A 13,922-nucleotide genomic window follows, 5' to 3' on the forward strand; every position below is an offset into this window, starting at 1 on the left:
GTAGTAGGGGCAGGTGTGCCATATGGCATTCAAGAAATGAAACTTCAGTCAATGGGTCAGTCTGCTCCGATTTGTTACATTTTATCCCCATTTCGTTATTACCAGTCCCCATTTCGCTTAAAAATAATTCAGTGAAAAGTATTTAATTGAATCATATTTAATCATACTTGGAGATAGTCTGGGTCAGTCTGCTCCATTTTGTTAAATTTTACCCCCATTTCATGATTATCAGGCTCCATTTCACCAAATTTTGTATTTTAGTATAGCCGGTCGCTGACCGGTATGAGTGCTGTGGGCTTTGGGGCTGGCTGTGCCTCTTCTGTGCTCTGGACCCGGAAAGATTAGTCCATTTAATATTAATTTGATGACATGTTTCTTCGTCTTGCGGTGTTCTTCCAAGGTTTTGTTGATGAAATCTGAACATAGCATGCAGAGGGCTTTACCTTGCGGACAAATTCACAGAGTCTTGCCTGTGTCCACGTCCACCTCCCGCTCCAAACATGTCCATGTAAACTTTTTTTTTTTTTTAAATACCACTATCGATGTCTTTAATGCGGTCTTCGTCCTCTCTCTCAGTAATTTTGGCCATGTTAAAGATGCAGCTCGACAGACCAAACTTGCAGAAACTCAAAAATGTCCACATCTGGGTACTTTCAGTGACTTTAGATATTACAGAGATTCTGATTGGTTGAAAGTTCACCGTTATAGAAAAAATAACCAATGACATTGCGCATTTTAGCAGCGCTTTTAAGGTTCTCATGCATATGAGAAAAGAGTTAACTGCACAGATGACTCAGGCTGCAAACCCCCCCCCCCCCCCCCCCCCCCCCCCCTCAATTTTTCTCAACAGATTTACACCAATTTCAGAAATGGCCCAGAAAAACTCAGAAATCCGTGGAAAATTCTCATCCCTGTAGATTGGACTACTGCAATTTTTCCCTTTCGTATGGCTAGCATACTGGCATAGTACAACCCCTGGCAAAAATTATGGAATCACCGGCCTCGGAGGATGTTCATTCAGTTGTTTAATTTTGTAGAAAAAAAGCAGATCACAGACATGACACAAAACTAAAGTCATTTCAAACGGCAACTTTCTGGCTTTAAGAAACACTATAAGAAATTGTGGCAGTCAGTAACGGTTACTTTTTAGACAAGGCAGAGGGAAAAAAATATGGAATCACTCAATTCTGAGGAAAAAATTATGGAATCATGAAAAACAAAAGAACACTCCAACACATCACTAGTATTTTGTTGCACCACCTCTGGCTTTTATAACAAGCTTGCAGTCTCTGAGGCATGGACTTAATGAGTGACAAACGGTACTCTTCATCAATCTGGCTCCAACTTTCTCTGATTGCTGTTGCCAGATCAGCTTTGCAGGCTGGAGCCTTGTCATGGACCATTTTCTTCAACTTCCACCAAAGATTTTCAATTGGATTATGATCCGGACTATTTGCAGGCCATGACATTGACCCGATGTGTCTTTTTGCAAGGAATGTTTTCACAGTTTTTGCTCTGTGGCAAGATGCATTATCATCTTGAAAAATGATTTCATCATCCCCAAACATCCTTTCAATTGATGGGATAAGAAAAGTGTCCAAAATATCAACGTAAACTTGTGCATTTATTGATGATGTAATGACAGCCATCTCCCCAGTGCCTTTACCTGACATGCAGCCCCATATCATCAATGACTGTGGAAATTTACATGTTCTCTTCAGGCAGTCATCTTTATAAATCTCATTGGAACGGCATCAAACAAAAGTTCCAGCATCATCACCTTGCCCAATGCAGATTCGAGATTCATCACTGAATATGACTTTCATCCAGTCATCCACAGTCCACGATTGCTTTTCCTTAGCCCATTGTAACCTTGTTTTTTCTGTTTAGGTGTTAATGATGGCTTTCTTTTAGCTTTTCTGTATGTAAATACCATTTCCTTTAGGCGGTTTCTTACAGTACGGTCACAGACGTTGACTCCAGTTTCCTCCCATTCGTTCCTCATTTGTTTTGTTGTGTATTTTCGATTTTTGAGACATATTGCTTTAAGTTTTCTGTCTTGATGCTTTGATGTCTTCCTTGGTCTACCAGTATGTTTGCCTTTAACAACCTTCCCATGTTGTTTGTATTTGGTCCAGAGTTTAGACACAGCTGACGTGATGATTTACCCTCTTTTAAGAGTTTGATAATCCTCTCCTTTGTTTCAATTGACATCTCTCGTGTTGGAGCCATGATTCATGTCAGTCCACTTGGTGCAACAGCCATCCAAGGTGTGATCACTCCTTTTTAGATGCAGACTAATGAGCAGATCTGATTTGATGCAGGTGTTAGTTTTGGGGATAAAAATTTACAGGGTGATTCCATAATTTATTCCTCAAAACTGAGTGAGTCCATATTTTTTTCCCTCTGCTTGGTCTAAAAAAGTAACCGTTACTGACTGCCACAATTATTTTTCCTTATTTCTTATAGTGTTTCTTAAAGCCAGAAAGTTGCCATTTGAAATGACTTTAGTTTTGTGTCATGTCTGTGATCTGCTTTTTTTCTACAAAATTAAACAACTGAATGAACATCCTCCGAGGTCGGTGATTCCATAATTATTGCCAGGGGTTGTATGTTACTGTGCTTTTAACCCTTTTAAATTCATTTTATTAGGAAATGGAGTGGGCCTCAGGCTCAACTTTATTTAAATTCTGGGTCTTTTAGTGAAGCTTAGGGTTAGTGGCCGCAATCACCTTAGTATTTCTTCTGCTTTTCTTGTTGCTTAATGCTAACAAATTATACTGTATTTGTTGTCTTTCTGATGCCTGATTCTGTTTTCTTTTCTCTCTGTTTGAGGTGCGGCTCCATCCACAGATGGGTGTAGTGTCTGTTTCTGTAACCCTCCTGTCCTGCGCACCGGCAAAATTTCCTGTATATTCAGTTTGTGAATTGCTTTGTAATTTGTGTCTGTAGCAAGGCCCAAACAGAGGGTCACCCCTTTGAGTCTGGTCTACTTGAGGTTTCTTCCTCAGAGGGAGTTTTTCCTTACCACTGTCGCTTGTGTGCTTGCTCTGGGGGTTGATAAGGTTTGACCTTACTTGTGTGAAGCGCCTTGAGGCAACTTTGTTGTGATTTGGCGCTATATGAATGAAAATAAATTGAAAATCTCTCACCTTGCTATAAGTGAGATCTTTCAGAGCTTCCTGCTGTGTAGTCCCCTTTAGGTTTGACCTGGACCTGAACAAGATCCACCTAAAGGCACAAACATTAACAAGTTAGTCAAACGAACATGTCTGATGTACTGTACTGGTGGTGACCATTACTTACTGATGGAAATCCCATGGTCAGGTCCCCTGAACCTACATGTGTGGTGTGAACAAAGTTTGTTGGCTCGCCAATCATAGAGCGATCGATCCGTCGCCGCCGCTTCTGAAAAACATAGAATAAGGTGCCTTTACATGCTGTCATTAATACATAGAATTAATATAATGAGCCAACAACTGAATATCAGTCCTTCAAGTGACAAAGAGGAACTGAATGAAATCACCTGCTGCGGTGACTGATTGGAATGAAACATGAGCAACCAGGGAGTTGTGTTACACAGAGCTGTAAATGAAAACATTATTGTAATAAGTACAACTACGACAGACTTAAAAGCAAATAATGAGACTCATTTTACTGTGAAAGTTGTCAGTATGTCTTTAGTGTGTAACATCTGTACATCAAGAAAGGCACAAACAATTCTGTCCTACTAGAAACAAGCAGGCTGCTGTTTAGTCACTTCAGCAAATACTGCGGCAGGGATATCTCAGCTGACCCATCAGGAAATTTCACCACACGACATACTATTATTCCTGGTGTTTGTGTAACAGGGTAATAATATCCGGGTCGAAATCCGCCAAATTAACTCAAATTACTCATTTTTTTTTGGTACAATAAGTTCATATTATATGTATATATACCTGTTTGGCATTGAAGCGTGAGAAGTCCATATGTCTTTGAACGCACCTCACACAGCAGGCAGCTGGTGCACGGGGAGGGGCAAACTCAGTGCAGCTTGGACTGTGTGAGAGGTAAGACGTATGAAACTGGGTCCTCATATTGAGCACTTTTTCTGTAAATTCACATTCTGTCCACGATTTATTTCCAACTTTAATGGTGCAGAGGTGTCTTTTGTGTGTGTGCGAAATAAATGTAAGTTTTTGGGCCAAGTGTAATGCTTTAGCTGGCACATGGTCTAAGCTAGCTGAGGGGTGCTTTGCTGTAGAGTCAATGTAAACTTACTTGCACCACACACTGCAAACGTGGCCTGTACTAATTTTATTTTACTGTTTTATTTTCTTAGTTGTGCTCTTTTATGAAGAGAAGTGTCTTGGACCACTGTGCTCACTGCAGTTTTTTTTTTTATGTTCAAACAGGTATGAGTTTGACAATTGTTTTGTCTTAAATTTTCTGTTCTATTTACTGTTATGGGTGTACATAAATGTGAATGACTTTTTATTTTACATAATTTTACATATTTGGTTTATTCAGGTACTCAGTGCAGCTTGGACTGTGTGAGAGTTGTGCTCTTTTATGAAGAGAAGTGTCTTGGACCACTGTGCTCACTGCAGTTTTTTTTTATGTTCAAACAGACCCAGTGCAGTTTGGACTGGGCGAGAGTAAAGACAGTCAGACCACATCCAGCTTCTGTCATCCTTCCCGCACTACTCAATAGAACACAACGCAGGGGACACCCGGTTACAATGGTGCCGTGACCCATTGGATTCCAGAAGCGTCGGTGCCAACTCGACCACCGAGGGGTGCTCAGCTATTCACAAGTTTCCTCCTAGCTCGACATTGTGCGGTTGGATGACTTTGGGTTACTGTGGTTTAGTCTAATTTCATCTCTTGGAGACAGATTTAGCGTTTTGGTGGTTATCTGCTACACTTTTGTTTTTTACATCACATTTGATCTGTGTTTTGTTCACCATGTTCAGTAAAGTTGATTCTGGGGCAGATGATGGTGCTTCTGATGGCACAGGTGAGACGCATGTGGGGATTGGGAGGGGCTGGTTTAGAGATGTTACCCAGACCCCCCGAGTGGGCATGTTGAGAACGCCTAGGTTCAGTTCTACTCGAGTACAGCCTCCGCAAGTTGATTTGAACCCACGTGTTGCTGGTGATTTTGAGTTTGGCACTTTAATATCAGACTTAGCTAATCAAATTGGTCAGTCTATTGCTGCTCAGCTGCAGAGCAATATCGGCTCACGCTCGCAGCCTAATGATACCTTTCAAACAGCTCAGAACAGCACACCTTCTGAATTGAATCTGTCTGGTGTTAAACTCATTATGCAGTCTGATGTTAAAGACCCACCTGTCTTTAGAGGGGATGGAAGTGACAAATGTTCTGTAAATGAGTGGGTTGAAATGGTAGAGCTTTACCTCACAAAGAGAGCAATACCAGTACAACAGCAACAATCTGAGGTATTAGCTAAGTTACATGGGAAAGCTAGAGATGTGGTGAAGGTTACTCTACGCAACCAGTCCTTACCATATAACTCCCAGGCACCTAGTGTAATATTTGATATACTAAAACAGAACTTCGGTGAGTTAGCATACTCCGCCATGCCCATGGCTGACTTTTAAACACTAGGCCACTCCCAAATGAAAGTGTGATGGAGTACTGGATCCGACTGAACAAAGCTATTGACATTGCTCATGAGTGCCTACGGAGACATGGTAGGGGTGTTGAGGACCCGGGCCGTGAAGTCTCGATGATGTTCATTAAATACTGCCCAAATCCAGTTCTCGCCAACAGACTGAGTTTTAAAGTGGACAACAAGTGACAAGTGAAGTACAGGAGCGTATCAGTACATTCCAGAGGGAAATCAGAGCTAATAGCCATGAACAACTCCCCTCAAATAGTCTCGTTCCATGCCATTCCCAGTCTGCGGTGGTCCAGGAGCGGCCCGGTACACACCGGGAACAAGTGAACACATGCACACAATGTTTTCCAGCTTCATTGTGTCCTGTCTCCATGCAGGTGACCACCCAAACACCCACTGTTGTTACCCAAGCCCCGGTGAGGGCGGGCCCCTACCAGCAGCTCCAGCCCTCATCAGTGGCCCATGCTGCGGTGCCAACAGTCTCGCCTGTCCCGCAGCGACCGATATCATCCACACCTCAGCCTCAGTTTGCAGTCAGCTCAGCGGCGAACCCTCCAGCTATTGTTACGTCACCGTCAGTGGATTTAGAGGGTGTGCGCTCTCTGATGAGCCTATTGGACTGTCTAGTCACACGCTATAACTCAGAACCATACAGCTCAGCCCACCATGCAACAGTTGATTGCCCTCCCAGATTTTGCAAAGTCTGTAATGACCCAGCCCACTCGACACTGTCACACTGCAGGAGAAACAATCTCTGCCTGGCATGCTTCTCCCCAGGCCACTGGAAAAAGAACTGCCCTCGGCGGGATCAAAGACCGGCACCAAACCTGATTCAGGACACTGTGAACCAGCACCAGCCTGCGGGAAACTAGGACACCCACATTCGGAGAGGGGCAGTGTGGGTGAAGCACAGACAACCCTCATTAATGTACCAGATCAGGAGCTTCTCTATGTCAACGCATGCTCTGCTGCTCCGGAGGGATACCAAGTTGTGGTCCAGGGGACAGCAGTGGTCCCAGCCTTCAGTGAGTTGTTCTACACCCAGGTCCAAGTAAATGACAATGTTGAGATAAAGGGTATGATCGACTCGGGGTCAATGGCTTGCACATTAAGTGAGGCAGCAGAGGCCAGGCTGTTGGAAAAAGGAGCCATGACTGGAGAGCCCAAGTCGGCGGAGCGGATCTTGCTGGTTGGATGTGGCGGAAAGCAGACACACCCAAAGTGTGTACATGATCTGACACTCTCTTTATATGGAATGAAGTGTGTTGTACCAGTCCTGGTGGTTCCCGGCCAAAGGGATGATCTGATTATTGGTTCAAATGTCTTGAAAAAGCTAATGAGTGTTCTGAAGAATGACGACGACTATTTGAGACACATCTCAGATGGGAGCAGGTACTCTCTCCCCGATTATGAATACTTTCTTGATATCATGTCCTGTTCAGTCAGATGGAAGGGGGAGGCTTCGCCAGATGTCATTGGCGCAGTGAAGCTGCCCGGGCTGTCACGCTTCTCCCACAGCAAGAACACCTGGTGTGGGGCAAGCTGCCCAACAACACCCCAGTGTCCCCAGGCAGTACCATTCTGGTGGAGCCCTGTTCTTCCAAAGCCAGCCCAAGGAACATATTGGTGGGGCGCGTCATCGCTGCTATGTACGGTGACAAGTGGGTTCCCATGAAAATCACAAACCTCTCAACCCAACCAGTAACTCTCAAGCGCAATTCTAAGATTGCAAATGTGTCACCATGTCTTGCGGTTGAGGACTTGAATCTAAGCCAATGCCACAGCACGTTCAATGATGGTCTCAGTGATGCAAAGAAACCAGCTGCCTCAGAAGCGGATCTCAAAGCCAGGCTCGCTAAATTGGGCTTAAGCGACCTCGACATCGACTCCTGCCAGGCCAGTTTTCACTCCAAACAAAAGCTTGTGGATCTAGTGGAACAGTTCGAGACCATCTTTTCGCGGCACCCACTTGATTGTGGGGAGGCTAAGGGTTTCGTCCACCGTATCCATCTGACTGACGAGAGACCCTTCCGTATGCCTTATCGCAGAGTTCCTCCAGCCCACTACCAAAAACTGCGTCAAGTTCTGTCTGATATGGAAGAGAGAGAAATCATACGCAAGTCCGTGAGCGAGTATGCATCTCCCCTAGTCATGGTTTGGAAGAAGGATGGCAGTTTGAGAATTTGCACTGACTTCAGATGGCTGAACGCACGAACACTGAAAGATGCACACTCACTCCCACACCAGGCTGATTGTCTCGCATCACTCAGTGGCAATGCATTCTTCAGCACGATGGACTTAACCTCAGGGTTCTATAACATCCCCATGTGCGAAGGCGACAAGCGTTTCACAGCCTTCACTACACCAGTTGGACTCTACGAATACAACAGAATGCCCCAGGGGCTCTGTAACAGCCCTGCATCGTTCATGCGCATGATGTTGAGTATTTTTGGTGATCTCAACTTCACCAGCCTACTCTGTTACCTGGACGATTTGCTGGTCTTTGCGCCAACCGAGGAGGAAGCCCTCGAGAGATTGCATGTTGTATTTGAGAGGCTGAGAGACAACCATCTTAAGCTGAGCCCAAAGAAATGTTGCCTCCTACGCAAGTCAGTCAAGTTTCTGGGACACTTTATAGATCGAAAAGGAGTTTCCGTTGATCCGTCCAGGGTGGAAGTGATTTCCAGGATGCCCAAAGAGACCCTGATGGAAGAGGATGGATATACGCCTTCAGCGAGAAAAGTGAAGTCCTTCCTGGGCATGGTTTTCTTCTACCAAAGCTTCATTCCCCGATGTTCAGCCATAGCCAAACCGCTGTTTGCCTTAACATCCGGATCAATGAGAAAGGGCAGGCATCCACAGTTGAGAAAAGGGGCTGGCACATTCAGGAAACTGACACCAACAGACTGGACTTCGGCCTGTGAGGAGGCCTTCGAGAAGCTGAAGAGTGAGCTTCTCGGATGTGCTGTGATGGCCCACCCTGACTTCGACAAGCCCTTTATTCTGTCAGTTGATGCGTCCCTAGACGGCCTCGGGGCAGCTTTATCGCAACTTCCCATCGGTGAAGATAAGGCTCGTCCTATTGCGTTTGCGAGTAAGACCTTAAGCAAGTCGCAACAGAGATACCCTGCCCACCGACTTGAGTTCATGGCCCTGAAGTGGAGCATCACTGAGAAGTTCAGTCACTGGTTGAAGGGGCACAGGTTCACAGTATGGACCGATAACAATCCCTTGAGTCATGTGCTGACCAAGCCTAAGCTGGATGCTTATGAACAGAGGTGGGTGGCCAAGCTTTCAGCCTATGATTTTGACCTGAAGTATATCCCAGGTCCCAGGAACGTTGTGGCTGATGCTTTGAGTCGTGAACCCTTTGCATCACCCATCGGCGAGAGACTCTTGACGGAACCATACAGCCGGTTGGTCCAGGAGGCAGATGGAGCTGAGGTGGATGTGGTGCATGATGCTTTCCGACTGGGCCTACAGTGCAACCAGGCTATCCAGTACCACCAGCTGACTGGTTATACCCAGAGTTCAGTCAACTCTCTAGCAGTCAGGGCTATACTTCAACACCATGATGATTGGCAAAGTGGCGTTGAGACTCAAGCTGTCCATCTCATTCAGCATGTGCAGTCATTGCAATCTCCAGGCGCTGAACCCCTGCCTTCTCTAACTTTGCGCGAGCTTGAGGAACACCAGAGTCAGGATCCTAATGTGTCTAAGCTGCTGCCTTTTGTCATGCGCAAAATACGCCCATCAAGACGTGAGAGGTCCGGATTTGGTGCCAGTCAGCTTACCCTTTTAAAGTCCTGGGACCGACTCAGAATCAGAGAAGGTATACTGTACCGTGAGTGTAAAGACCATCTGACCAAAGTTAAGAGACTACAGTTCATTTTTCCAGTGAGTCTTAAGGACAGAGCCTTGGAAGGTACCCACGATTTGGCGGGTCACCAGGGCCAGACTAGGACTCTCCACCTCGCCCGGCAAAGATTCTTCTGGCCGAACATGGAACGAGACATCATTGAGTATGTCCGTCGCTGTCCTCGCTGCGTCCTCGCCAAGACACCGGAACCAGCGGTCCGTGCCCCATTGGAGAGCATAAAGTCAACTGCTCCTATGGAACTCGTTTGCACTGACTTCTGGTCAGCGGAAGACAAGAACAAACACTCCGTGGATGTATTGGTAGTGATGGACCACTTCACTAAGATGGCTCACGCCTTTCCCTGCCGCAACCAGTCTGCCAAGCAAGTGGCCAAGAGGCTTTGGGACAATGTGTTCTGCATTTATGGGTTCCCAAGAAGAGTTCATTCCGATCAGGGCGCCAATTTTGAAAGTGAGCTGGTGTCGGAGCTTCTACGTCTGTCCGGGGTGGCCAAGTCACATACCACCGCCTACCACCCTATGGGCAATGGGGGTACCGAACGCTTTAACCGTACCCTCGGGAGCATGATAAGAGCCCTCCCCCCAAGATCTAAGCAAGAGTGGCCCCAGCAAATTCAGACGCTTACCTTTGCTTATAATGCCACCACCCACGAGACCACAGGCTTCGCTCTTTTTTACCTGATGTTCGGGCGCATTCCTCGGCTTCCAGTTGACGTCGTGTTCCAGTCAGTCCTCCATGACTCAAGCGTTGCAGATTTCAGCACCTATTCAAGTACTCTCCTCGCAAACCTTGCAGATGCTGCCAGAATAGCCCAACAACATGCCTCTCAACAGCAGAAACGGCAAGCGAGTCAGTATAACAAGAAAGTCAAGGGTGTTGCTCTCCAGATCGGCGACAGGGTGCTGCTAGCCAACAGGGGCGAGCGTGGAAAAAAGAAACTGGCAGATAAGTGGGAGCCCACAGTCTACACAGTCGTGGATAGACAACCAGAGATCCATGTCTACAAAATAAGAAACTCCAATGGGCATTGCAAAGTCGTGCACCGAAACTTGCTATTGGATGTGAACTTTCTCCCAGTCGATGGACCCGATGAACTTGATGCAGTGGATGCCTCAGAGGAGTGTGACTCTGAGAGCCTGGACCAGAGTGACGTAGACAGCTTACAAGCGGAATGTCCAAGGGAACATGCATCTTCGTGGGTTATGTCAAGATGTAGTCGAGGCTCCTTTGAAGGTTCTGAGGTGGATGCTGATGAGTTGGTCGACACAAGATCCTATCGTGCTGTGGCAGATGTGATGGAGGATGTTACCTTTGATCCTCAGCCAACCTCTGACTGCTTGGTGGGCAGCTCACCAGATATTGTCTTTGACCATCTTACAGCTTCTGACCCCATACCCACAGACCTGCTGACTGACACTGCCCATCCTCCTGACTTGGACCAGACTAATCCTGACCCTGACAGTGGACCTGGACTACCTTTGGGCCCCACCTCTCCCCCGGGACGAGTAGTTACTAGGGCAGGACGTGTTATTAGACCCTCAACACGACTTATCGAGACGATGGTTCAGAAACCTGTAGTATGGGAGTTGTTACTGCCAACGTGGGTTGAAACCACGGTCTAAGTGGTTCTCTTCGTTGTCTGTTTTTTGTGCCTCGTTACACTATTTTGATTGGACCAGTTTGTTATGGGGTGTAGGCTGCACCTCTGTAGTCCAAGAGGGTTAATAGGCCTGATCAACCTGTTAATACCTTTTGATCTGTCTGTCAGATATATTTCAAGTCTGATTTCAGGGATTAGATCCTTGTGGTGTCTGGTCTGTAATTTTGCGGTGTGTAACGAATGTTTGTTGAATTTGGTGGAATTCTAGGAGGGGTGAATGTAACAGGGTAATAATATCCGGGTCGAATTCCGCCAAATTAACTCAAATTACTCATTTTTTTGGTACAATAAGTTCATATTATATGTATATATACCTGTTTGGCATTGAAGAGTGAGAAGTCCATATGTCTTTGAACGCACCTCACACAGCACGCAGCTGGTGCACGGGGAGGGGCAAACTCAGTGCAGCTTGGACTGTGTGAGAGGTAAGACGTATGAAACTGGGTCCTCATATTGAGCACTTTTTCTGTAAATTCACGTTCTGTCCACGATTTATTTCCAACTTTAATGGTGCAGAGGTGTCTTTTGTGTGTGTGCGAAATGTTAAATGTAAGTTTTTGGGCCAAGTGTAATGCTTTAGCTGGCACATGGTTTAAGCTAGCTGAGGGGTGCTTTGCTGTAGAGTCAATGTAAACTTACTTGCACCACACACTGCAAACGTGGCCTGTACTAATTTTATTTTACTGTTTTATTTTCTTAGTTGTGCTCTTTTATGAAGAGAAGTGTCTTGGACCACTGTGCTCACTGCAGTTTTTTTTAATGTTCAAACAGGTATGAGTTTGACAATTGTTTTGTCTTAAATTTTCTGTTCTATTTACTGTTATGGGTGTACATAAATGTGAATGACTGTTTTTATTTTACATAATTTTACATATTTGGTTTATTCAGGTACTCAGTGCAGCTTGGACTGTGTGAGAGTTGTGCTCTTTTATGAAGAGAAGTGTCTTGGACCACTGTGCTCACTGCAGTTTTTTTTATGTTCAAACAGACCCAGTGCAGCTTGGACTGGGCGAGAGTAAAGACAGTCAGACCACATCCAGCTTCTGTCATCCTTCCCGCACTACTCAATAGAACACAACGCAGGGGACACCCGGTTACATTTGGAATAAAATGCGGAAAATGACAAAGCTGTCCACAACAGCTAGCGGCCGCGTCAAGCAGACACAGAGTTACTGACAGCGGAGATGTTGGGTTTAGCAGCTGTCATTCAAAGTGACTACACCCCCAATTATACAAACTTCTTAAACTAAGATGTAAAATAAATAATAAAAAAAAAAAATAAAAATAAAAAAATTTACACACCCACATACAGGGGGAAACTATCTACAGAGACAAAAACCATTTGTTTTTGTTCCAGGGTAGAGTGGCACGCAATATTATGGCCCAAAATTTTTTTCAACTTTTTCCAGGTCTCACCCCCTAATTTTTTTCCTTTATGAAGCATATTAACTGCTACAAGTGTCATTCAGATTTATGTAACGGCTGAGTGGCTCCTTGTCATTCGATTGGTGCTTTGTATGTCACAGGACATGGATTAATGCATCCCATCTGTGTTACAATGCATTTAGAGTGCAAATTTGGTTCCATACGTTTGAAACCACTGCACTCTTGTGTGCTCGTGCACATGCGCGCTCCCACACATGCGCGTGCAGGCACACAAAACAAATCCAGTGCGCTTGACTCATTGAATGGTATGTTCCAGCTTTCACCTCATGAAATATTCGTACCATTGAACTCATAAACATTCATTATTTGTATAATATGGATATTTACTGGTAGCTCAATGAACTGAAGTGTTTCCTATATCACTTGATATAACTGGGCTGAATTAACCAGTCTGGCTATGAAAGTGGACTAGATGTAGAGTTCATAGCGCCAGCTGTCAATCCAGTTAAGGGTGATATCATTCACTTCATTATGGAATAAATAAAGTTTCATCCCAGAGATGATTAGCGTGAGCTCCTGCACTTGTCACTGCTGTTTCTGGGATCTAGCTGCAATGGTGATGTACACATTCAGGCTCCTGGGGTATTCCATCAAGATAGATGATGGCAAAGCTCATCTGAAGATATACATCTTTCATTCCCAGTTCCGACTGACTGCACGTGAACTCTCGTCTCTTGACTATTTCAACACATTTGTGATAAAAGTCTACCTCAAGGGTTCGTTCACATGCATGTGAGCATCATCTGCTCCAAAAAAATGATCTGCAGCTACTGCGTAAGCTGGACAGCAACAAGAGGATAAATGAAGCTATTGCAAAAGCTGCAGTAGAGTCATTCTCTAGATAGTGCATTGTGACATTTTCAGTCATTTTTTTTGTGTTAATGTGTTTTCATTCAAAAAGTACTTACGTTCTGAAGTAAGTAATTTCTGCACTCTGTGTGCTCGTGCACATGCGCGTGCAGGCACACACAAAACAAATCCAGTGCGCTTCGCCTCATTGAATGGTATGTTCCAGCTGAAGTAAGTAATTTCTAGTCTCCATTTTAAATATTTCTACAATATTCTTATGTTTATGTTAAAACTGTTATTTATCATATTCAATTTTTTTTCAAAAAGTACAAAACTTTGATGCTGTTGAGCTACCAGTAAATATTATTGTAACATCCAAATTTTGTCAGCTTTTCTTTTCACATTATGAACAAATTTGGAGGGGTGGGACAATAAAAATTAGAAACTTTATTTTTGAATGGCACCCTCTTCCAGGGTGTAAAGATTTATTTCTGCTCTACATCTGGACACGTTAACATGT

At 44.8% G+C, this 13,922-nt stretch overlaps 1 protein-coding gene across 3 annotated transcripts in view; it reads right to left on the reverse strand.

Moving 5' to 3' along the window:
• The window catches only part of cdc42se2 (CDC42 small effector 2), a 32,179-nt gene that overhangs the window by 10,302 nt on the left and 7,955 nt on the right, over nucleotides 1-13,922 (reverse strand). For 2 of the 3 annotated variants that reach the window (XM_034188270.1, XM_034188262.1), the window contains exons 3-4: nucleotides 3,307-3,408; nucleotides 3,153-3,231 (exon numbers count right to left, since the gene is read on the reverse strand). In XM_034188270.1, the coding sequence (XP_034044161.1) occupies nucleotides 3,157-3,231; nucleotides 3,307-3,408 (177 nt within the window). In that variant the 3' untranslated portion in view covers nucleotides 3,153-3,156. Of the gene's footprint in view, nucleotides 1-3,151; nucleotides 3,232-3,306; nucleotides 3,409-13,922 lie in introns of those variants that run through there. The other variant, XM_034188277.1, reaches the window with a different exon arrangement.

Source organism: Thalassophryne amazonica, chromosome 2 (assembly GCF_902500255.1).
Source record: "Thalassophryne amazonica chromosome 2, fThaAma1.1, whole genome shotgun sequence".
In the NCBI taxonomy this organism is placed as follows: domain Eukaryota; kingdom Metazoa; phylum Chordata; class Actinopteri; order Batrachoidiformes; family Batrachoididae; genus Thalassophryne; species Thalassophryne amazonica.